This window comes from Centruroides vittatus, unplaced genomic scaffold, assembly GCF_030686945.1.
Source record: "Centruroides vittatus isolate TY-2023 unplaced genomic scaffold, ASM3068694v2 contig_884, whole genome shotgun sequence".
NCBI lineage: Eukaryota > Metazoa > Arthropoda > Arachnida > Scorpiones > Buthidae > Centruroides > Centruroides vittatus.
This window is the reverse complement of record NW_027122576.1, coordinates 2,946,623-2,974,204: the sequence shown is the minus strand read 5'-3', so window position 1 is coordinate 2,974,204 and position 27,582 is coordinate 2,946,623. Positions and strand designations below refer to the sequence as shown.

Below are 27,582 nucleotides of genomic sequence, written 5' to 3'. Positions count from 1 at the left end.
TTTTTCGGAATTAAGAGAAATAAAACAGTATAAGGAAGGAATACAGGGGTTGAGGAGAATGGGGTAACAGGTGTTGAAACGTACAGTTTTATATTTTAAAACGAAAAAGATATAGGACTACACAACACGTAAGCCAATTATGCTGTTATTGCATCTTGAATGCTCGAAACTCAAAAATCAAATCATTTACAGAGGAAAAAGTAGACATTTACAAGATTTATAGAATGAAAAACATGAGATAATGTTGTGTCCCATTTCCGAAACAGTAGAGAAAATGCAGGAAGTAAACAAATATGAGAAAAGTAAGCAAAAAAAATGAGTAGAAAAGTATTAAATCATCCGAAATACATTAGGAACACAATAATTATGTTACTTATACGAAAAGATTTCCAATTATAAATACTTGTAAGCAAAATATAAGAATAGAATAGAAGTAAACATGAAAAATTAACATTAAAATCAGAAAAAATATATATATTTATTAGTTTATGCAATAATAAAAGTACTGCAAATAACTATACAAGATCTGTTAAGATAATCTTTCTGCTCAGACGATGACAATGCTGAATCCAGAAACATTTTCTCATGAGGAATCATATGGATTTTTTAGGCCACGACCTGGTGAAAGCATATAATTTCCCAGGTGTAATACATAATATATCAGTAGAAAACTTGATTTTCTCAGGGGAAAATCTCTTATCAACATAGCATTTAGCACAGGTAACTACAAACATTAAATATTCTTACTTGTCTAAACTTAACATTAATTCTTTAGAAGTTCAGACAAGAATAAATTTAAATTATAAAATTACTCTGTAACGACAAATTTCATTTGTTTAATAATTGGGGAATTGTGGTTTGTTTAACATAACCAATATAAGGGAACTGGAACACTTCGTAAAATAATGAAAAATTTAGAAACATTCACACATGATGTCTGAGAGGAATCTTCTTTTATTTGATAATTGTATAAATGATGAATAACGGATAATCAAATGCATTGGACATATGATAAATTCTTCTGTATTATAATTCTTAAGCCAATGAAATTCTGCTCGGTTTGATTGTGATTTGAATCGTTTAAGTCCAGACACGAATTCAACCGACAATATTGATCAATAGATGAGTGCATTGTCTGCCAAGTTGAACGTCTATCATACGAAAGAGAGAAAACTATATATAGCCATTATTAAAATTCGAGAGACAGATAAATTTAATAATCAGAGTTTTATAAATTTTAGAGATATATTGTCTTAATGCCCACCAGTGTCCAAGTGGTTCCGTTCCCTGAACACTGGGAGTTCGGCCAGGAGTTTTCTGGGTTTTCTCCACGTCTGTAACGCCTAAGTAGAAGCCAGTTACCCTTTAAAAAGGCATTCCCTCTAGGCAGATCGCCCTTGTGTTGCGTTACCGTAACACATGGGCGGTTTTGTCTTAATTAATGGTGTTCACATATTGAAGAAATATTACAAGTAGATTGTATATTATAGAACTTTCTATACTAATTTGTATTAGTTTCTATAATATAGAAATACTGATGTAAAAATGAAACCATAAATAGATGACGTAAAATGAAGAGGAGGAGGTTTATGGTTCCATTGTTAAATTATAAAGGTGTTATGAATTCCATTAATATACAGTAATTTATAAAACTACTATTTATAAGTTATGCTATTGTTAAACTCTTTGTTTTGTTCATCATCGGCGCACGCTATTAAATGTACACAATAACATGCATTATGAAGTTCATTGAAGGCTGTGTAACTTAAATTTGAAAGTAGATATTTATATTCGTATTGTAATATAATGGTAAATTTTTCTAATTTACTATTTTTATAAACGTTTATTTAACTCGACTTTTACAAAACTAATATGTGACACGTTTCTAACTGAACCGAGAAGAGCAGCATTGACATCGAATTGAATTAGATAGTGCGATAATTAAGTAAATTATGAATACAAAACATTAATTTTTATAAATGATAAGTGCAATTACATGTAATTACCATCACATTTCCGACTTCAGAAAATAAATATTCTAGACAGGCGTATTTATATCGAAAATCTATGACGAGAACGGCGGATGTTTTCGGATATGCGCGCCCAATTGGCCTAGCGTATTTGAAAAATTTATGATTGTTGTATTTTTAATATTCTAACAATTATTTGTAAAGAAAACAAAGTAAATTTACTCATCATTTCATTAGAATAAATTTTAAAAAATTGATTTTAAAGGATGATGATAAACTAACGTGGGTTAAAGAAACACCATAAAAACTGAATGACAACTTCAAATAACTTTTTTAAAGCTCTTTTTGAAGTATAGTGAAACCTCCATTAACGGACACTTCCATTAGCGGATACCTCTAATTAACGGACATTTCTACAATTCCCAGACCTTCAAATAAGGCATTTATTCTATATATACCTCTAAACAGCGGACAAACTACTCGGTCCCGATGATGTCCGCTATTCGGAGGTTATACTGTATTTTGTATTGAAGAAGTATTAACTTCTATCTTTACCGTGATTATTACGTTATTATTACGGTGAAACGTAAATGTAATTGAAATTAACTTTCAGACCTTGATAACAGAATTTAAGCTTCGGCCAGATGGACAATGTGATAAATTATCGTTTCAATCGGTTTCGGATTTGACCCGACCACACCAAATAAGTTGACACCTATAATCTTTTCATGATTTTTTATGGCTCGAGAGTTTCTCATTTCTCACACACGTGTAGAGACTATTGCCAGTCGTGTAGCCCATGATAAGTAACACGTCAAAGAATGTATGAAGTGTCGCAGCAATTTATCCCAATGGATAATACTACTGAATACTGGTAGTTAGTAGGTGAAAGGAGCCCCTTTCTCATATCTAGAACGTCTCAGAATAAATTTTTGCGTACCAACTAGTACCAACATAGAGAAAATTTGCAGTGAACTAGGTGAAAATCGAAATACATGTTTTTAAATAGACCCTTTTTTCAATTTTTTCCAACTTTTATTTCATTTTAACTCGAACATTTACTTACCACTTTTTTTGCCGACGAGTACTGTAGCTTCGAGCATTTTTTTATTGAAAAATTCGAAGATAATACCCGACGTATCTAGTTTCTTCGCAAGATCTTGCCCAATTGAAATCAGAGCCAGGCTGGAAAATCTTTTCTCTGGCATAGAATTCCACAGATAAGTTTTAACAATTCTCGACGTAATGAAATAGAGCAACTGTGAGGAATTACTTTTTAAAAAAAAGTACGCAAAATGTGCCATTCATTAAAAATAACCGTTGACTAATACAGTAGATCTCTAATTATCCGGAGTTTGATTATCCGGATCGCCAGTTATCCGAACGTTATTAAAAATAAAAAAGTGTGTATGTATATGCGCTTAATGTGCATGAAAAGTAATTATTTTTTTAAATGTAGAAAATAAATTAAATTCATTTGTAGGTACAGTACATTTCTATATTTTTAATATTTTATTTTTACGTAATTTTTACACGCGTACTGTAAATAATGGGTTATTTGAATGAGAGGGCAAAAGAGACTATTTTATGCAAAAATTCAATTAGGTTATGATGATATTCAGTATAACATTAAACACTTTATTTCGAAAGTATTAATGCTTGGCAGGATCTTCTACTCGTATTCTTTTGTCTTAGATCAGTTCACCAAAGCCTTTTTACTTTCTTCGACTTGAAATGAGGCTTGATTCCCAATTGTTGTAAATCAATGTAGCGACTTTTGTAACCTCATCAAAGTCATCGAGAGGCTTCTCTGTGTCGTCTAGCGAGTACTTAAGGAGTGCTGCTGCTTTGCTAACTCTTTACTTGAGAGACTGCAACATTTTTGATGCAAGGTTTAAACTGGACAATATATTTACCTCCATGGCAATCATAAAAACGACACCATTGATCAAATACTTCAACGTATTTTTAAAACTAGCTGCTTTGTCTGTCTCTTCTGATGACCGTCTGGTCGGTGTAATCCGAGTCAAAATTTTCATTGCATTAAGATACAGGAAACGGACTTTTGATGCAGTCATTTCTGGTACTCCAATAAGTAGAACAGAGTCTCTTTAGAGAAATAGGTTGAGAATATTCTGATTTAAGTTCCGTCCATAGTTTATTGCTGTGTGAATAAAATACATAAAATTCTTCAATCATCTAGTAAAAAATTCACATTTCATTTGTTTTTTATGGAATCGTTTATGACTAGGTTTAAGCTGTGAGCTACACAATGAACATAACATTCCAAGCTCTGGATGATGAATCCTTGAACTCCAGAATGCATGCCAATATGTCTGACACGCATTTTGGACTCTGTTTCTGTGTTTTGGTCTTGAAATTCAAGCTTGCAAGTTAGGGTCTTCTTTAATTAACATCACTGACTAACGACATCGAATTGCATTGATAACAATTTAGTTTCTTGACTGATACTTATCAAGTTATCAAGAATGAATAGTAAATAAAGAACGGTGATATAATTACGAAGGCGGGCTGAGAAGTTTAGTCTACACTTTAATAAAAAAGCTAAGGGTCGAGGTTAATTAATGAAAATTCAGCCTTACTATTTATTTACAAGACTAAACTGAAAAACTCTGAGGAGTGAAATTACTTGAAGTAAAGAATTAACTTTGAATTGTGACTAACCTCGATAAATTTCTGCCAGTATGAAGAGATTATAGTAAGGCTAGTAAGGCTACTTTCCATTTTTCTTTCATTAATTTATTTCGATCAATTCCTGTTTTATTAAAGTGGAGGCAAAACTTTTTACCCCGTTCTTGTATACGAAAACGATCTCAGCTGCTGTTTATTTTCAAAGTAATGAGCTTTAACATTTATCTTTATGAAGAAAAATTGATACTTTTATTCGAAAGAAAATTCTTTAGTTTATTTCCTTTTTATCAAATTACATTAGAAAACTTTTCATATTACAAATATATGATTGCAAAGATCTATAAATAATAAAATAATAATAATAATGCACGAGTAGCGGAATAATAACAATATTAAAACAAGATATTTCGTTGAAATATTGGACATTTACAAAATTACCATTTTGATTACAATGAATGGGGAAATCAGCTGTTTTGTTTACATAATTATGATAATTAAGCTCAGTATCAATAAGTGAAATAAATTGAACAATAAATAACGTAAAATTAATTTAAAATTTAAAATATTTTAAATAAATAAATACAATAGCACATTTATTTGTTATAGCCTAAATACTAAATTTTTATAACAATTTGTTTGTTTTGTTTTCCAATAATTATTATTAATGTATTTGATTCATTTTTTTAATTTTAATTAACGAAAATTTAATATCATCCTACTTTCTACATTAACGAATAAAATTGGAGTGTAATTTAAAGATTGTACAATTAAATTATATCAATAATTGTGTAGTATTTAAGACGATGACAACGTCGTTAAATAATAATATCCAAAAAATAATATAATTATTGTCAATATTTATTACCATATTCAGATTTTAATTGTATATACTAAAGCACTCGCAAATTTTAAAGATTATGGTTTAGATCAGTGATATTCGAACCACGTTTTACTGGACCCCAGTGGTCTTGAAGTAATCTTCCATAAATAAAAAGTTTTATTTTTATTATTTTACTAAAACTATTAAAGAAAAATTTCTAAACTGCCTTATCTAAACACAAGTTTAAGAAGATTTATTACTTAAAAAATAAATAAATAATCTTTGAACTTCTTGCTTAGTGTCTTATAAAAATATCACTCAGACATAAGTTTAAAGCCAGATAAATCGATTAATCTATTATTAAGATTATATTTCTCTAATTGGACTGTAATTTGAAAAAATTGTAGACCTGTAGAATTCCCACTGTCGTCCATCCTTCGTTAATCCCGAGAACGGAGTTAGATAGATGAAAGTCGAGATAAGATATGGAAAGCTTATAGGCAGGAGGCTCAGATTTCCTATACAGTATACGAATTTCCGATTTGTACCAGAAGTCACGTTATTTCAATTCAAACCCCCCTGAAGGGAGTTAGATAGCTTACCGACACGTCTCTATTGCTAAGAGGAAAAGCAAGATGTACAGGGGTAAGCTATTACTAATTTAAGATGGAGAGCATATATTTTAAATTAAATTAATTAAAAATAGGATTAAAAATTGCCAGCCGTTTATTATTATTATTTATTCTTTTAAGTTTGAATTAAATTTTTATTATTTTTACTTGCTTATTTTTGAAAATTGTAAATTTTAATTAAATGCAAGAAAACATTTCAAGATTTTATTCTAAAAAATTTAGTAATTCTAAAAGTTGAAAAAAAATCATTTTTTTTCATATGTGAAGTAATTTAAAAATATTTTAAATGTTTAATTTGATTTTTAATGACGTTACTCTTATAAAAAAAATTTGTTAATATTTCATACTGTGAGCTATTAACAATTTTTTAAGTACTGTAACTGCCTATTTGAGAAGTTAAACTTAAAATGGCAAAGATCAGCAATAAAAAAACCATCACGGGAAGATATATTCGAGTAAAACTCCAATGAAAAATAATGAAAGTATAAAATAAATATACCAGCCGTAATAAAAATGAATATTATATAATATTAAAAGATTATGTATTTCGTTCCTTCAAATGAAACAGACTAGTGGCAACTCTGATGATATTGAGAGAGAGTAGGGAGGTGGAGGGGGTGTAACTCTGAACGAGTTGTTCACTGTTTACACATGTATAATACTTGCATTGGACGTCTGAGTCTACGTTTAGAAAGAACGAAATAAGCAAAATATATCTTAAGTTAAAAATCTCTTAAAAATTTAAAGTTCTTCCGGTTTTTGGTGTCCACTTCCAAGTTTCCAACTTCATCTATTCAGTGTCCAACTACTAAACCTCTTCTCATTACTATTCTAATTCCTTTGACACAACGTCTGTTAGGTTCTCTCGTTTACGCACATCAGTGACCGAGTCAAGATAATCATTAAACACAGGTATTTGGTTGTCGGTTCGCACCGGACTAATGGGCTGACCACGTAAAGTTTTCTAAGTTTTCTTCGCATGTCTAACACCTAAACAAGAGCCACTTTTTTAATGTTCTCTCTGGAGATGACAGATTGCTGTGTGTGTCAAGTTGCCATATCCCATCAATCCAATTTAATCCTTTCTCCTTTTTAACCTGGCGGTTGCTAGTCTATCAGTCTCTCTTGCATCCAATCTGAACACTTCCTTTCTACATAAACGAACCATTTTTATTAAAGAAATTTAACGTTGTTATTTCTCCAATGATGTTTTTTTCTCTGATTCTCTTTGTATACCTCTCAAAAATGCATTTTTATTCCTAATAATCTTTTATTTTATCCCTTTCATTCATTAAAAATTTATATTAACAGGCTATATGATACATAATTATACAGTAAAACCTGTGCAGATCGGAATCGAACAGTACCAAATTATTACCGTTTTAGTTGGTTATTACCGTAATATTACTGCAAATTATTACCGTATGGTTGCAGTCCAACAGTGGTGGAGTGCATAAAACCACTGACTGTTGGTCGTGGGTTCGCGCCTCACCAACGTGCTGATCACGTGCAGTTTTTCGGTTTTGCACGTTCGTAACAACTAAATAGGGACCAGTTTCCGTAGAAAGTCTTCCCGGAGGCATCCACGTGTCGCGTTGCCGTATACAAACAAACAGAGAACGTTTATTTGTTTGTATGCGACATCGTGGGAGTATTTTGTGTACAAACGAGCGAGTCTAGTCTATTTGCTAGTTTTATTTGAACCTCTAAACCAAAGAAGGTCGTAAAATAATATGAACACAAATAGTGTGATTGAGATTACGGGATGATGTCAATTTTTTCTATAACCACTTAAAATTAAGGTTTCAATAGTTTCATTAATAATTTACCAGGCTACAATAGTATTAAATTATAAATATTAAAAATAAATTAAACATAAATATTAAAAAATTATAGAATAACTTATCCGGTCTACATTGGAAGTTCTATATAGTTAATCCGGGCCTCTTACCTATAAGCTTTATACATCTGGTCTCAATTTTCATCTAGCCCAACCGTTCTCGAGATGAAGGAAGGACAGACAAAGACAGTGTGAATTTATGTCTACAATTTTTTAAATTGCAGCCCAATAAGTAACAGAATTAAGAGTCGAATCCGTTAATCTAAATAATTATAACGGTCGAGTGCTAGACGACAATTAAAGGGGGAGGATAAAGAAGAACTTAATCTTACCACAGAAGCCAATTCGAGCATCAAGAACAAGACACTACCTCGCTTTGCCATCGGAAATTCTAATCACATTACAGCAATATAGAGACCAAATTATTCTATGATTGATTTCACCAGGAACTTTAATACTCTAATTAATCTCTGTAATTACCAACACTGTTAATCAACTTCTCGAATACTCGATACTAGTTACTTACTAACTACTACAAGAATTGGCAACATTGTGTTCTCTTATCCTCATTGTCTTCAACGAATTACAATGCTTGTTCTAGAAAACTCATTGGAATTTTGAAACTTATCAATTCTTAAAAGTATTTAATTCTACTTTTCGGATAATAATATTAACAAAAACTTTACGTCCGTACGTCCCCTTAGCATATGACAGTTTATCTAAAAGGATTTTCAAATGGTTCTCGGAATACAGTTTGCCATGTTTTTCTTAACTATTCACAAGTGGAATCTCAATTTTCAGTACTTTTCCGTTCCGCATTAAGCAGGTTTTTGGTTCATAGTAAAATTTAACAGAAAATCGCTCAGTTTTGCAGTTGTTTCCGTTTTAGACAGATTTACTATATAACTCGACGAAAATATAAACTTTATAGGCGCTCTTGTAAGTAATTTTGACTCCTATTCCGTATATGACACACTATTTTAAAAGGGATGAGCAGCCTGAAAAAGGACCGATGCTGTGAAAGATTTTAATTTTCTTTTTTCTCGACATATTTTTCGCTTTTCTAAATAATTTTTTAAATTTTCAATAGATTTAAAGAACTGCTTGTGGAATTTTTTCATTATTTTAATATAAAATTTATATAATATAAATAAAGAAATAAAGTTCGAATGAACAGCTTTTAATAAAAATATTAAAAACGTAAAACTTTTCAAATTGTTATTACACTTCGTATACTTTTTTTTAATATAAAACTGGATATCCAATTATAAAAATCTTTTCACATTCCATTTTTTCGAACTAGAAAATGAAAAAATAAATTATCCCTAACTATAATCAACCGAAAACAGACAAAGATAATAAAACAATCTTAAATTACAAGTCCAGTTATAAAATATCGACTAAAACACCTAAAATAATTGAGTACTGTTAAGAAAAAAAATATTTTAAACCAGCTTAATAATTTTGCAGATTTTTATTTATTTATTTGATTTCTTACATACAAAAAATTTAATTTAAAAATTGCATTTGTAATTATAAAATAAAAAGGTTTACGTATGCTTCCGGTATTAAAGACATGGAGAATATAATAAATAAAATTGTCAGTAGCTCCATCTGTTAAGAGATTTTGTTGTAAAAACAACTTTTTATATAATTAATTATTATAAAATGACACAAAAAGATTAATTTCGAAGGTTTTATATAAATTATATATATATATATATATATATATATATACAGTATATAATAAATGCTAATAAGTAAAATCTTCATTAAGTTCGACCTCACTCGAGTTATGACACAGGACTCCTTCTATCTCTCCACCTCCTCGACCTTTAACCACTAAAATTTAGTAACATCAATGCCTCTTATATACAAGATACCATGACAAATTTCGTTTCTTAATCTATATTCAATCCTGAGATATTAAATAAAGTAGACGTTAACACACACGCACACGGAATTTCTTGCTCTCTTTTGGGGGGCTCAAGAGGTCTGAAAACGTGGAGATTTACAAAAGCCGTGGCGGGACAAATCCAATACTTTCTCTTGTTATGCATACATAACATCCGGGAAAGTAAAAGCATAGAAATTTCTTTTATAACATTATAATGTAACAATATTTGTTCTATTTTTATCACTTTGTATTCAAATTTTTATAAGCTTTTGTAATTTTTTGTAAGCTTTACTACAGTTCAAAAGCACTTATTACATTGCAAATTTGAGTAAGTTGAAGGAGAAAACAAATTTAAAAATAACACCAAGTAATTAAAACTCTGTAATTTAATTTAAATATATTAACGAACAATTATAAAATGTTTTTAAATGATATAACTCTCGGAACGGGAGCTCTGACTCTTGAACTATGTTATTATTATTATTATTAATTAGTGGTGAGAACAAAGATAAATACAGTAAAATAAGCTATAAATTCTTAAGGGTAAATCTTAAAAAATAATCTAATATTAACTAAAATATTTAAATATATTTATTTGTTAAATTAGTTAATTGTACAAGCTGTAATTAGACTCATACTTCATACGTTAGAGTTCTTTATCGATTGAACAAGTTAAGAAAACAATTGATTCCCGTTTTCTAGCTTAATCGTTCGTCGTCACTTCTTTAATTACTTTTCCATGATTATTTCATTATTTATTAATTGAATTTTTCACTGGTAAAAATTAATGTCAAGAGATTAAACTACCTTAATGATCATAAATATTCAAAGTGTTTATTATGTTTTCCTCTCTTAATTGATATTTTCAAGATTATCTCTAAATATTTTATCATTTTCTAATTATTTTCGAATTAAAAAATAATTAGAAAATGATAAAATATTTAGAGATAATCTTGAAAATATCAATTAAGAGAGGAAAACATAATAAACACTTTGAATATTTATGATCATTAAGGTAGTTTAATCTCTTGACATTAATTTTTACCAGTGGGAAATTCAATTAATGAATAATAAAATAATTTTTTAAAATTAATTTTAAGTAATAAAATAACATATTTTTTATCTACTAATTCCATTTCACTTATATAATTATAAATAAATATTTGTTCATAGTGTTTTATGCAAACCTTCTTTAATTTTAGTTTTATAAACTTTTTAATATAATATTTAAAATTACTTTTAAACTTGGAAACAAGGATATAGTTTGTCTTATTTATTTATAAAATAAAAATGTTATTATAAGAAGATGTAAGAGTAAGTGACAAGTATCTACATTGTGTTGCTGCGAAATACGAAATTCGATAGTTGTCTTGACAACGCTACACTAATACGTCAATTGGTATCACACCCTTTTCGTATAATTAATTTAATGAAACTACACGGTATTAAATCAAAATATTCGTTTAGTAAAAGTTACAATAAATTAAATTATTTAGTTGCACAATCAAATTTCTCTGTTGTTAACGTCGACAATTTTGGTAAAATAAGGCAGTGATTATGAGATTTTACACGTAATTAAACTGTCATCGCCGTGTCAATGTTAAAGTTTATTGCTTTTATTATATAAAAATTAATAGTTTCCATTAAATAGACATTAATAATTTCACTTAGTAATTTGTCTTTATAGCCTACGGTGTTCGTCATTTAAATATTTAAAATGATATCAAAATTGATTTATGGAGAAAAGTAAATTAAATAATACGTGTATTTACCAATAAAGACATAAAGTACAATAAATAAAAAGAACAATTCTACATATTTAGAAAATATTTTAAATTGTATTTACGTCTTATACATTTATTATTAAATTATATATAATATGTTATCTAATTTAATAATAATAGAGCTAATATATTATAACTTTTATATATATATATATATATATATATATATATATATTAAGGACACTTTTCCTCCTCGTGAACAGGGCCTTTTTTAATTAAAAGTCTACCTCAGATTAGGCCAGGCTCAGCGTTGTATTTGTGCCAGGGCATACCAGTGGGCCGCCCTAGGGATTTTTTTTTAAATAGGGCAAAACCCTTGTACTTTGTGAACATCTAGGTTGAATTTAAACTACATACCTCGGCCAAAAAACAAAAATTTACTTCATGCACAGTTTTTTTGCGCTGCTTACGAATATGTACTGTAGATCATTTTGGCGCGTTTAAGCCGTTTTGCATAAATATTGCGCCAGAAAGTTGTGCTATGCCCTTTAAAACTCCGTAGACAGTGGCGATTCAAACTCGGGACGCCAGTTAGCGCCCCGACATCTTTTAATTTACGACTATATTTCTGGCCAGGCCCACAATTGTTCGACCAGATGGTGAGGGCCTTGAATGTTCTAGACAAACCGTTCCTGAAATATTCCTCGGGGTTTTGACCCGTCCGGATTCGATCTAGGGCTTCGTGTGTGTGTGTGTGGCTTCATTAAAATAAACGACTGCCACCAGAAAAATTCAGCAACGACTTACGTAACTTTCCCGGCGAAAAATTAAGTGTATGATGCGATCGATTATGAGATTTTATATTAAAAACTTTTTATATTCTTATTAGAATATGGCAAAAACAAGCTTAATTTTGATATTAAGCGTTGTTTTGCCCTGTAAATGCCAATACTGAGTAAAATCTTCATTAAGTTCCATCCCACTCAATACGTGACTTCCTCCATCTTTCCATCTCCTCGAGCTTTAACCATTAAAATTTAAAAATCTTTGAGGTTATTTTTTGACCGATCATCATACTCTTTCTCTATTATATACAACAATCGGGAAAGTAATATGTAGGCCTATATTATATGTATATGTATATTTAAATTTAAAGTAATTTTGTAAAATATATATTAAATAGTAAATATTTTAGAGTATTTCGAAATATATTTGTCCAGATACTGACACACAGTTCCCCCTTTCTTTCTCTCTATTATCCTTTTTTTTTCCCTTCTAATGCTCTTAAGAGACAAAAAAAAAGCCTATTATGAGATCCAACTATTAAAGTTGATCTTAGAGATTGGATTCTATTCTCTCGCCATCCACTAATAAGCCATTACTTTCTCTCTCACAGTCACATGTCTATAAATAATGACCCTGCTATAAGTTGCACGTATTAAATAACAAATTACGTTAATGATTCTTTATAAAATAAACTTGCTTTAAAAAATTCATATCGTCTTTCAAGCACGATACTATCGATAGTTTGCTGTACAATTTAATTAAAATATTTAACATTACAAAGAATTTTTCGTTATGAAAAATTGGTTAATGTTACCTATGGTTCCAAAATGGCGGCTCGTCTCTGATTTTAGCAAACAGAAGAAAGAAAACAGTGGAGACACACGTTCTAACCTAACCTAACCTATTCTAATAAATTACCATAATTATTGCCAACAAATTATATAGAAAGGTAGGTTAGGTTAGAACGTGTGTCTCCACTGTTTTCTTTCTTCTGTTTGCTAAAATCAGAGACGAGCCGCCATTTTGGAACCATAGATAACATTAACCGAAAAATTAATTAACTCATTTTATATAAAACTTAATTGAAATATTGATCAACTGATGATTATCTGTGAGCACTAAGAAGGCCTTTTTCGGGCTCATCGTGGGTTCGACCAGGTACTATCCACATTTTTCAAATATTTACACGAGCTTTGTTAAATATGACTAACATTGTTTGCATTAGAAATAGATTTCTAGTGCAAATTTAAAGTGGCAGACTCTTTTGTCAACGGTTGTACAAGAAGTCACGACTTCTGAATTCTTGCACACTATTGTTGATAACTCCACAATAAGGTCGTCACTCACAATCCGATTTTGGAGTTCTAATAAGTTTCTCCTACTATTACTGCTGCCATGAATGGGAATCTTCTTATAAAACATTTTATTTTTATTTATTTATTTATTTTTTGAAGCACCCTGTATATTATTAGATGACGACACAAACCCAGAGACGTTTTTGTGTAAATACTTTTAAAAAAGGTCAGAATTTTTTTTTTTTGGTAAACATAAGCTTATCGCTATCAACTGTATATTATATCTTATATATACTATTAATATAATAATATAGAATATAATTTATAGTTTATATAATTATAACTTTATATCTCCTAAATTGAGTAAAATTGATTTTATTGCTTTTCTTCTATTTATACAAGAAAAAAAAACTGTAATAAATAATTAAAAGTAGACATAAAAGACAATTAGAATTATTATAATATTACCGAAAGTTTTTTCATATCAAAAATTTAATAAATAAAAATTTTAAAAATAGATATAAATCGAAAGTTTATATGAAACTTTGACGGTTGTGTATAGAGGACACACAACATTACAGTCTAGAAGGGATTATTGTGTTGGGTTCGATCGGAAGTTGAAGGGCAGGAACTGATATATCCGACATCTCGTTCACCTGAAAATATACGGTGGCAATCGCAGCTTTTTCAATCATGTCAAGCAATTACCGCGCAGCAGAATCCTATGGAGCACGGAGACATAAAACGCAAAATCATACAAAACATTCTCATTTTCTTTTCAATCCCCTACGCACGTAAAAATCCACGCGTGGTCTGGAACCGATTATTAACCCCTTCAAAGCGCCAGGATTTAATTAATGACAGTTTAAATTTTCAATATTTTTAGTAAACTACGAAATAGGTTTACATCAAAATCTTTTTAACATCTTCAATGTAATTTTATCGCAACACTCATTTTTGTAGCATATATAAATGTATATCTTATAATAAATACAAAGGTAATGTGATTATTAAAAAAAAAAACTATATTTTTTCTTTACTTTAATGAACTGTATTAATTTTACGTTTCGGTATATTGATTACATGAACTATATCGATTATTTTTACACAGAACAGCTGTCTGTATTTTCAAAAATCATAAATACGTTTTACTAAACTTGGTTTACTTCAATTTCAAACAAAAATTTTGGTATTTTGGTATAATCTTTGTTTTTTTTCCATTCTTATAAGTGTTATATATACACATACATATAAATTACACACACAAGATATGCACAAACAAGCACACATACAAGTGTTGTCTGCATGTGTTTGTGTGGAAATCCCAAACTGAATGATTTGAATTTGAATTTTAAATATTTAATTATAATTTTTTTAAATATTTGTGTTAGAAAATGCTATTTAATTATAAATAAATGTTTTGAATATCGTTAATTAAGTTAATGAATGATAAGTTGAATACAGTTAATATTTTGAATTACTGATGAAAAGAAATGATAACGAATAAACGAATTTATAAATATGTAAAATATTGAAGGAAATTATTTTTATCTTTCTAAAAGAAAAATAAATATAAATATATTATAAGCTATTAAATAATAAATTCGTAAGAAAATGTTTGCGAATATATCTTTTCAATAAGTCAATAAATTTTTACATTTATTTACTTGCCGTATTTATAATATGATTAAAGATATCGTAAAAAAATTGCAATGTATAAAAACTAGGCAAATTTAATTAATGATGATGAGAAAATAATAAATAATACAATTCAAATAATTGACAGAAGAAGTTAAAATTTCCGCTTTCGATATCTTATCAATATAATAGGCAGATAAAAGTAGCACTATCAGTGGCGCGTTATCAGTGGACAAAAAGGGAAATTGCCTGGGATCCCCACCAGCAGGGGCCCCAAACTAATCTTTATAAAAAAATATTTCCCCAAAAAATTCCTCCGAAGAAAAATGCCTGAAGTCAACTACGAGACCCAATTCAAGTTTTCCTGGGTCTCGTGAAGTTATAACGCACCATTGGGCACTCTATGACTAACTTTAGCATATCCTTAAGCGAATAATATTTAGAAATTTCAGTAAATTTGTGACCGAAGGGTCGGCACCACGTCAAAATGTTACGTTAGGACTGACACCACTGTGTCCGGATACGCTTGTAATAGATTGTAATATGCTCCTGATGGGTAGACTCTTTGAAGAGTTCGCACACTTGCACAGGCTATTTGTCCCGTAGGAAACGCTATTGTCCTTGGTGAGTAGGATTCTGGTCACTGGCTATCGACGGCGATGTTTATCCACAATGGGGCGAGCACTTGGTGTCGACTAACTCTCGATAACCGACGAACGAACTCTCGTCATCGATCCCTTTTTCTTTTATTTGAGGGTCCTCCACTTTAATTTCAAAGCCCTTTTAGGCAATGTTGACTAGTTAGATCGATAACGATCTTTTTGTGTTATGTTCCCGATACAGTCAGTCAGTCAGATGTGTCATCTCTGGGCAAGAAAGCAAGTCCGTGGGAAAATAGGATCACTTCATACTATTTTAGCAAAATTATTTAAGTAATTTTTTTTTCTATTTAGAATTTTTGGTTAATGTGAGCTTAGGTATACAAAAATGGCGACCGTCGACAATAACATAAACGCGCCTATATTTAATCTTTTTTAAAACTAAGACATTTTTAAAACGTAAATTTGCTACTTACTTTTTCCCCTGCTTTTGGTTACTTTTCCTACTCTTGGACCAGAAACGAAAAACAAAGTCGTCATACTACCTATAAATTCAATCGATGCATGGACGAAGTGAATTGCGAGATTCTATACATCAGTGGTTCGAACAAAATTCGTCTGTGTTGTACATAAATTTTACTCCTCTTAAGAACTGCAGTCTTACAAATTCACATCTCTCGACTTTTCATCTACGATAGGCAGCGTCTCCATAGAGGTTGGCACCTAGCCTTACATGTGTCGTTCACGTTGTCTTTCGTATCGGAAATCACTATTACATATCCTTGGTTATGACAAATTTAACACGTCTAACACACATTTGCACACTTTAAAACACGTTTAACACATTTACACACTTTAAACGCAAATTTGAACCACATGTAAACCCTTTACAAAACCTTTACCTCGCTTTCACAATATTAACACACCTTTAATGCACTTTTATGACATTTAACACGCATTAAACACATTAATGTCACGTTTATCACGTTAATTACCATTGACAAACTTTCCTCCTCGATAACTTTAGACTTCGAGTAAATTGTACAAACTTTGAAAAAAACACAGACACTTTTAAAAAATTAACAACGTACATAATCCAACGTAACCAAAATTCGAAATTCACATTATTCCTCACGTTTCCTGAACGGAATTTTTTTATGGATATTTGCATACGAAGGCATCACTACTATCAGCGCCATCTACATTTCTTTTCTAAAAACACTTGCCATCGAGGTTACCGGAAGCGCCGCCATTTTGTATACCTAGACTCACATTAACCGAATTTTTGAATAATTTTTAATCGTCTCTATTTAATTTAATTAATTATTTTAGTGGAATACGTCTCAATATTAAGTTACTTAACTTTAAAATATCTCAAAGAAAGTCTTAAAAACTAATCACAAGATAGATAAGATGATTAAAGATCAAAGTACGGTACATTCGTTTCAAGATTTTTCAAATTAAAATAGCCTTAAAACGGATTTTATAATAAGTTTAAAACTTCTGTAATTAATTATTACGTCAGAATTTGTAATATTTTTTATTGAAAATTCTCTCTTATTTTCACTGCAATCGAAGTTTGTAAATGGTGTAAGTGCTCTTGACAAACCAGATGAATGAAAGGAAGAAGAATTTGTTAAAAAATCTGGAAATGACTTGAATAAAACACACAATAGAAATAAATTGATGGAAACAAAAATTATGGAAATCAATCATAAAAATAAATCATAAAATGAATTCCTCAACTCCTTTTTCCTCTCGGGAAAAAAGAGTTGAAGAATTCAAATATTGACAATAGCCGAACCCACGATCGATTGGCAAAAATAAATTAAAAAATAGGAACGACATTAGCTTAAAGAAGAAATTGTTAGGAAAAAATAATACCTAGGCCTACATAATAATTAATTTTAAACTGAAAATATTTTAATATTCTATATTTGGAATATAATCTATTATATGAAACGTGGATACTAAAACAAAATTGCCAAAAGAAGATGGAAAAGATTAGCAATTATAGATGTAACGCGCTAATTGTTTATTTCGTCTGATAATCCATTGTGCTGATATCTTCCAGAAGGGAATGGCCGCATTATAACCACGTGATTGGTCAGAGAAAAAGGCCGGTTTTTAGGGACTTCTACTTTTGACGATTGCGAGAGATGACGAAGGAAAGAGTGAGCCAAAGACACAATAGGAAAAGCAACCGAATAGGAGAACCGAGTGGCACGAACTCGGATCTTGTAGAAAAACAATTTTAAAGAAAAAAATACATTACAATACGTAAGATTTACTATAAAATATTATGCCTTATAGAAAGGAAGAAAAATTGTCTAGTATTTCTTTGTCACATATAAGAGGAAAAGGGAAAAATTGAACAGTTTTCCTCCTTTCAGATGATAATACATACGTAAACATGATTCAAGAAGTTAGAAGCAGTAGAATAACTAGTACTGATATTAGGGTGTCCGAGTTAGAACGTGCAAACCTACAGTACATTCATTCCTGTACCACTGTGGACGTAGCTAATGAAGAGCAAACTCTTAGATACTATATATACCGTGTACAGTAACGTAACTACAATAGATGCAGTCTGTGCAACTACAAAGGGACCCAAGTTGATTAGGGGCACATTCTGTCAAGAAGAGGGGTAAAAGATTAGGGAACAAGATATACAATCATACATAAAAATACAACATATTGGAAATGGGTAATTTCAGTATTCAAAGGGCACAGAAGATTACAGGAAGATCTTTATTGCCTCGTTTGCAGAAACCACTAAATATGAAACTCCACTGCGACATATGTATAAATGTATTTACCGCATTTAAATCTTTTTCGTCTATTTATTTGTTCTTTTCTTAATTCATATATCTGTAAAAGTAAAGAGGTTCTTCCTCCAGTATCTGATAGAATAAAGAAGAAGAAATTTATGTTCTATAAATGAATAAGTTATTTTTAAAAATCTAAATTTAACGATTTAAATAAAATTTACTATAACGTATACAGACTAAGATTTTAGTTCCTTTGACATTTAAAATTATCATCTTTTGGTATATTAATAATTCCTCGCGAATTATTAATGTAATAAATAAATAAAAATTAATGCCAACAGTACATATTTAAGGCAAAAACTATATTTTTTCTTATTTAATTAAAAAAGAGTAAATATAGTTTCGTGTTTAATTTAAAAATTCAAATTTTAATTAATTTTTTATAAGCTATTTTTTAAGAGTTTCTCTTAAATAATACGATCGATTTTAATTTGGAAAATATAAAATTGTTTTTTAAATAATTAAGAAACAATTCAAAAAAACATAAGACTACTCAAAATAAGTTTTTTCCTAACTTTCTTTTCTGTCTTTCTAATAATAAAATCATTAAAAATTTTCATTTTTAACCATTATTTAATATTTAAAGTATGAATTTTATCACATGTTTTCTTAGTTTCTTCAGTATTTCGAGAAATAAACGTATATAAATCTTGAAATTTTTACACATAAAAATTAATGTAATATAATTTAAATTAACAATCTTATGTATATTTTTACCAATTTTATATTTTGTAAAGTTGTTAAATTGACTTTTCCAAATTGAATTTTAAAAATTATTCAATCAAAAATGATTAATTCATCTCACTACACACAAAAGCCTACTTACTGATATGAGTAATATATCAATTGAAACATATAATTTGTTGATTAAATCTAAAACTTTTTATTTATAATCAACTAATTTTAAATACTTTTATTCAATTTTACAGTAATTAATCGAACAGCGAACATTTTTTTTTCTTTTGAAGAATTTATAATTGTAAATTCTATTATAATTAATTATATATCATATTTCTACAGCTCAAAATATAATTAATTGTAATGAAAATTTACTTGTTAATCCCATTTTCAACAGAAATTTGGAATTTAATTATCGTGTAGTTGTTATTATGTATTTCTAGCTAACAGTTGTACAGGGGGGTGAATGTAGGTTTTCACGTTCTAATCTTCTTCAAATGTTAAAATATCACTTATATTACAAGTAAAATTTTAATAACAAAAAAGGTAGATGAAAAAATTCATATGAAAATAGAAATATTATTAAACTAAGCGAAAGAAAATACGACACAAAGCGAATTTGCTCTTAAAAACCAATCAGAAGATGGTCAATTACAAATACAAACCGTACAATAAATAATTAAAAACAATTAACTAAACTAGGTTAAACAATATAGAAATTTTTAATTGATCACAATATATAAAATATATGTGAAAGGTAATTACCCACACTATGCTGGTAAATAAGAAACCATCTGTAAACGATAGTTTACAGATGGTTTCTTATTTACATCTGTAAACTATCTGTAAACTACATTAATGTGAAAACTCTGTAAATTACATCTGTAAACTATCGTTTACGGATGTTTTATTAGTAATAGTGTTCAATGTCATGATAATGTTCATTGTTTTATACACATTCAAGGGTATTAATAAAGAATTTGGCTCATCAGTGGCTAAGCGGTTCCGTTCCCTGAACACTGGGAGTTCGGTCGTAGGCAGGGATGGGCTGGCTACGTGGGGTTTTTTCCACGTCTGTAACGCCTGAATAGGGGCCAGTTACCTTTAAAAAGTCCTCCCGGAAAACATTCCCCCTAGGCAGATCGCCCAAGTGTTGCCGAAATTAACTAAACTAAACAAAATAATCAAGAATTTCTTTAAAGGAAAAGGAAAGATTTATCGCAGCTGCGAAATTCTTCGGCTCTAGGAACAAGAGAGAAAAGAAAACAAAACACAAAAAATGTGTAAAGAAAATATTTCAATGAAAAAACAGCTTACGGAAGAACTGCTTTTTATACGTTATAACGATCCATTAATCAGCATGCAAGCGATTCAAGGCATGGCAAATACAATGCGTCAGAAAGGATAAAAACAGTAAACAAAGCTATGTGACATAGAAATCATTAATAATCTCAATTCAATTCTTTTTATCGTAAATTTTTATATTTTTGAAGCAATACGTTTTTCTGATTTATAACAAGTTTAACGAAATATATTAAAACATTAATCAGAATAACGAGCGTAATTTGTTATCATAGGTTGTCAAATTATTAGAAAGATAATGGCGTATGAAAAATATGGCATTTCCCAGAGTTTAAATGTCAGGATTTTATATTCTTTCGTATTAAATATATTGTATCAATGGCTTGTTTGCTAGTGAAATTTTAAAAGCTAGTGTTAAATAATGTAAATTTTATATTAACACTATTTAATAAATCTAATTACTGTTTATTGTGCAAATACCATACTTTTTCTTTAGAACGCAATTAGTAAACAAAGGATTTGCATGTATATTATTGACAGAAATCACCATCCGAGCACCCCATTGTGGGTCTGGTCGAACCCACGATGGGTATGAAAAAGGACCCTCTTAGCGCAACAGGGCGAAAAGGATCAAAACAAAATTAAATTTTAAGTAAAATACCTTGCGTGTTTGCAATAAACTTTCTAAATATTCAGTTGATTTATTTCTGTTTAAGATAGCTTCTTTTATTTAAACAGTAGTTCGTTCTGAACACATTTGGAATGTCACGTAAAGGTCTCGGAGAACCTCGAAATGCCGAGTTTTGCCAAACCCTAACTTGGACATTATAGAATAACAGTTTTCATGGTAAACATTAACATTTAAAAACCCATAGACTGACCGTCTGTTTGTATGTTTACTGAAATACTTGTAAAAATTGGATCTCTGACCCCTTTTCGTCACTTAACCTACAAGGTGTAATTAGTCTGTAAAATTAGCCAATCCTGGGTTACATTAAGATGAAATACTTGTCTTGGGGCATCCAAATATTTCAGTTTCCTGCATATTCTGATTTTTCAAATTATAAGCTCAACCATTGTCGAAAAGCAAGGCTCAAAAATAGTCAAAAATATTTATTGATTAGAAAAAAAGAGGAGTTAAAGTTGTGCATTGTAATTTTATTTCTTTTAACCAAAATTGGGACTTGGTGCCAAAGGTGCGGATAGCTTAAATTCACTAAATACTTCTTCCTGAATAACCTGAGTTGTTATATGCCGTAAAATACGGTACGTGTTTCAAAATTAAGCTCGTGCCAAAAAAACATTTTTGGCAATTTTTTTTATATTTGGGCAAAGAAGAGCCTAAATAAACCAAATCCGTTGTGTAATCTTGTGTTTCTGTGGTGCGTGAAAAAGACGGAATTTGAATACTACAAAATTTGTGTTTGTCGTCTACTTGAGAATATTTTTAATAAAAGAATATTAATTTACATAAGTTACATAAATAGATTTAATAATAAAAATAAAAGCAGTGAACGTTATCCTCTTCTTTAAAGTTTATAACTAGACTTACCATAATATTTTTTTTCAAACCGGGACAATTTTGAGAAAATATAGCAGAAAATAAAACATCTAGACAACATTAAAAGTACTTAGATTTAGATACAAAATATTTAGATTAGCAACAGTGAGTGTAACAGAGGGGATATTTTAGTTGCCAAATTGCCGAGGCTGCACTATTTTTACTTCTTGTATATTAAAATTTTACTAAATAACCGGGACAAAATGATAAACTGGCCGGAACGCAGGGACCACATCATTAAACCGGGACAGTCCCGATCAAAGCGGGACGTCTGGTAAGCCTATTTATAACATTATATAAATACAACACAAAGACGAAAGCAAATCCCAGTTTAAAAAAAGAAATATTCAAGTTTTTTGATTGGTCAGCAATCAAGAAGCAAATAAGTTACGTCAGAAAATATTTTCAACATATAATTTCAGCAATTCAATGTTTCCTTCAAATTCTTTTCCGCGTGCTTCACGACACCTGAGTGTGTTTTCTCCTTTAATTGTTTAACTTTTCAATGAAAATAGTTTTGTTACAATTATACGAGAACAGCTCTCACTTAAAATTCTGAAAACTTACAATTAAAAAAATCAATATTACAACGTGAAAAGTAAAAAGTGTTAAAATTGTTGACAAAATTAAAATTGTTAGGAACTACGCAATTCTCCAATTAAAAATGAATTAATTTTCCAAACTATTTTGTGATATATTGAATATCAATAGGATGAGAGTGCTTACAATTAAATTGATTCAAAGCACACAATAAACAAAGCGCATGGAATTAATCACGGTTATATGATCTTGTCGTTCTCTAATAGCTACAAAAATTTTATTTGTAATGTATTTACGTTTATATATGTTACAGTAAAAACCCGTTTTTAGTTAAAACGCGTTTTAACTAGTTGAAACTAGTTTTTACTGGATGTCATTGTTATAACTAGAATTTACTGCTAGTCAAAAATGAATTTGAGTTAAAACTAGTTTTAACTAGACAAAACGGGTTTTAACAAAATGGCTTAGTAAAAACTGTTTCGACCAAGGTCATTCAGCTAACACGTTCCTATAGTGTATGATGAATTTCGTATCGCTTTAACCCTTTTCCCCCGACATCTTGTTTACGTTTATTTTGCGATCCCTCCTAAGGCAATATAGGTCAGTCGGGCGATATTATTTTAAAAGTTCACCAAAAATCAAATTATCATTATATCTATATGAAAAAAATCACTTACATTTATTAATATCTTTACGATATTTTAAATACGATATTTTTCAATACATTTTATTAGAAAAATTTATAAGAAAAAAAATTAATATATATCAGAACTGACACATAAACTTAATAATTTGTAACATTTTGTGAAAATTAACATTGTCTAGTTACATAGTTGTTTGCTGGCACTGAACCAGAAAGTCTTAGAGTATTGTTTTGTACAATTCGATATAACACTTATGCATGTATGTTTTTCGTTGTGAAATTATCGCACATTATATCAAACATTTGTTTGAAATCAAAATTTTATGTTGCTATCAACTAATATACAGTCAAACCTGTTTTTATGCGGGGGATAGGGACCGCATTAAAAAAACGCATAAAAAAATCTCACAAAACTTCACGAATGGCTGTAAATAATAAGTTTTCGCAACACAATTAAAAATATTTTTTTATGCGGTCAACAGGGACCGCATAAAAAAAGTCTCACATAGAAAATAACTCAAAACCGTACGAAATAGAATTTATTGACAACAGATGTCAGCACTTGACTGCATCGTCTGGTCTATCGTCTGTTTTACATATTTTTGTCCAGGTGGTGTTTTGTTCACTTAAAAAGTAAATTATTTCATTTTTCGCATATTCATGCAATAATATTACTATAATAAGTGCATTTATGCTATAATAAGTTTATTTAGCTATAATAAGTCAACGTAAGACATGACGAATCGCACGAGACTAGTCGCCAACTATACCGCACAAATTAAAAATTCGCATTAAAAAAATCGCACAAATAAAAATCGCACATAAAAAGAGCGCATAAAAACAAGTTTGACTGTAATGAATTATTATACTTTATTCACTTCGTATCGAACGAGATTATATTTGTTGTTAATAAATTTTACAAAAATCGATATTTACCAAAGTAACGATGAATCGGTATCCTCGAAGTTTTGCTTAAAAAGCCAGGGTACCGATCGATCGTGCCTTTGGGGACAAAGGGTTAATTAATGTTAATAACACAGATGTGTGACCAATATTTTCAATAAATATCGTATTAAATAATACAAATGTTTTAATCCCAATCATCACTTTATTTATTTCCCCAAAACATATTTATGTAGCTAAAATTAGTTTTAACTAATGTTAAAAGTTAAAACTAGTTTCATCTAAAATCAAAACATGTACAGCAGTAAATTCTAGTTTTAACTAGACAAAACGGGTTATAACAATGACATCCAGTAAAAACTAGTTTCAACTAGTTAAAACGCGTTTTAACTAAAAACGGGTTTTTACTGTAACATATACATAAATTTCTTATATATCGTAGTAAATTACTTCGCAAAAGGAATTAAAATTATTTTCAAACATACACTTCAGACGTGTACTATATTTTCTTATTACACCGATATCTTTTATTTATACGCTATAGTAGTGTTGCCAGATTTTCCACTTTTCTGCGATTATTCTGGATTTTTTCCGACTTTCATCTAACGACAGGACTTTATTCTAAAAAAATTTTTCCACATTTTAAACGTATTTCTGCCTTGATATTAAAGTGTGCCAATATCTTTCGGGAAGAACTCAATTTGTCCTTGACTTTATCCCTAAATACCTGGCAACTCTACTGTATTGTGGTATTGATATATTAGTATACTGTAATCCATATTTTGTTTGTAAGATATAAATATAATTTATAGAATTTATTAATTATTAGTTATTTCTATATTTAAACAATTATAGTAACGATTATTATATCTTTTCAGATTCTCTAAATGTTTTCAACGATGACATTAAATCAGGTGTTGAATATCACCAATTCTTCGCCAGTGGATATCTTCAATTTCAGCATTGATCAAGCCATCGGCATCTTAGAAGAGTATCTTCTGCGAGATCATAATTTCGACGGAGTAACCGAAATTATTGTTGTCATTTCTTATGTATTTTTGATGGCCGTGGGGATCTTAAGCAACATTTTAATATCATACGTTATTTTAGCTAACAGACGAGATAGATCGTATCGAAATCTCTTTATCCTTAATTTGAATATATCTGATATTGCTCTTTGTGCTTTCTGTATGCCCTTCACTCTTTTCGAACTCTTAAGACGTAGTTGGCCTCTTGGTATTCTTATGTGCAAGCTTGTGCCTTTTGTTCAAGGATCGACGGTTTTTGTTTCTGCTGCTACAGTTACGGCTATAGCGTTAGATCGCCATTACGTTATAGTAAATCAGAATCCAAACAGATGTAAGGAGAACAAAAAGTATATTAGCCTGTACACGGGAGCAATGTGGATTATCTCGCTTATTTTATCTCTACCGATATGTCTATCGCAAACTATAAAGTCGGTAGGTCTGCCAGGAATTTTGGTTTACGAAAAATGTATAGAACAGTGGGCATGGCCTCACGGTAAAGGTTTATACACTTTAATGATTATGACCGTCCAACTTGTAATTCCAGCAACAGTATTAGCAGTAATGCATTTTCGTATCAAAGCCCATCTTAACATGAGTATTGCTCAGCATGATTCTTCATGTTCTGAACGACTCAATAAAGAACTATCGAGAAACAGAAGAGCCACTATGATCCTTTCGACTATAGCTATTGTCTTTACAATTAGTTGGCTGCCGTGGAACGTTTTAAATTTGGTAGCCGACTTTCATCCCTCCTCTATGTCACCGAGAAATTTGTATGTTGCATTTGCAGCTTGCCACCTAATAGCTATGACTTCTGCTGTGACTAATCCTATTCTCTATGGTTGGCTTAATACAAATATCAGACAAGAATTAATTCGCATGGTAACTGCTTTTTTATCAATGAAAGGAAATAGTAATATTCGAATGGAATTTGACGATTCCAACGTCAGAACTGCACTAGCAGAAATGACTAACGTAGAAATTCGTAAAAGTCCAAATTTAGAATTCAATGTATAAATTTTATCGATAAATTTTCATCTGATTAATAAACTTTAAATACATATTTCATTGATATCACAGAATATATATATATATATATATATAAAGAAAACAATAGCCTAAAATTTTAATTTTAAAAGCACTGTCATATACTATATGTGATATATTTATCAAAATAAATTCGTGTTTTATAATATATAGAAGACATTTTAAGAAATGTAAGGTGCCTTACATCGTGCTAATTAATAGCAAGATTACGAAATAGTGTAACTTTAAAAAATTCTGTTCCACATCTATAAAATAAAGTGTTTTATTTTTCATTGAAATGTCTTTCCGAAACATCGCGAGTTCAAATTACTGCAATCTTGTATTTTCAATCAGTGATATATGCGTGTGTGTATGCTAAATTTTATGTAAAAGATGATAATTCTCCGGAAAATAATGAAGATTACGATCTGAATATACAACATATTTGATTTATTTATTTATAACTTTTATAAATTACGTCTACGGTATTCAGTTATTATGGAAAAACAATACTTGAAAACTATATCAACCCTTTTGATTTGTAGTTTTATAAATAATTTTCTTCAATACTTGATGTGATACAACAAATATTTTACTAAAATATCCAAAAATATTGTTTTCTTGTATTTTCTAGTCAAATGTTGACTGATAATACGGCAACGAAAACACGAGGACGGACAATGAGGTGAGGAACAAGGCAATTGTTCCCGAGAACAATAGAAGAAAGTTATGAAATAAATCTAAACTAGAAATATCTTTCTGTATTTTTTCCTCTTGAAATGTTTTAACATTTAGAATTTAAAATAAAATAATTTGATTATACTTCTAGCTATTGTCTAAAATTTAATACTTCTTTAAACTTCTTCAAACATATCATGCTGCATACTACAGATTTTAAAGACTTTTCTATAAAATTTATATTTTAATATAAGCCTATGTTATGACGTAATATGACGTATTACGCCCGAAATTCTTTTCTATATCAAAATTTTTGATAGGTATACATGCAGCCCGGGGATTTACCATGGTGTGACATTCTTGAAAGAAACATTGTAAATGGAATATAAAGTTTCTTGCAATAGCATGAGGTACGTATTGCAATTCGTAGTAATTGCGAGTCGTAAGTTGGAATCGAAGGTTGCCCTTATAATCAGTAGCAGTAAAATCAACTTATTTTCGGGTATGTTATTGATTGAGCGGCAAATTATTGCCTTAAG

At 29.7% G+C, this 27,582-nt stretch overlaps 1 protein-coding gene across 1 annotated transcript in view; it reads left to right on the top strand.

Moving 5' to 3' along the window:
• Positions 1-26,356, top strand: part of LOC136983719 (neuropeptide F receptor-like) — a 77,894-nt gene extending 51,538 nt beyond the window's left edge. The window contains exon 2 of the mRNA XM_067280548.1: positions 25,190-26,356. Coding sequence (XP_067136649.1) covers positions 25,199-26,356 — 1,158 coding nt within the window. The 5' untranslated portion in view covers positions 25,190-25,198. The remainder of the gene's footprint in view (positions 1-25,189) is intronic.
• Positions 26,357-27,582: the final 1,226 nt, after the last annotated feature.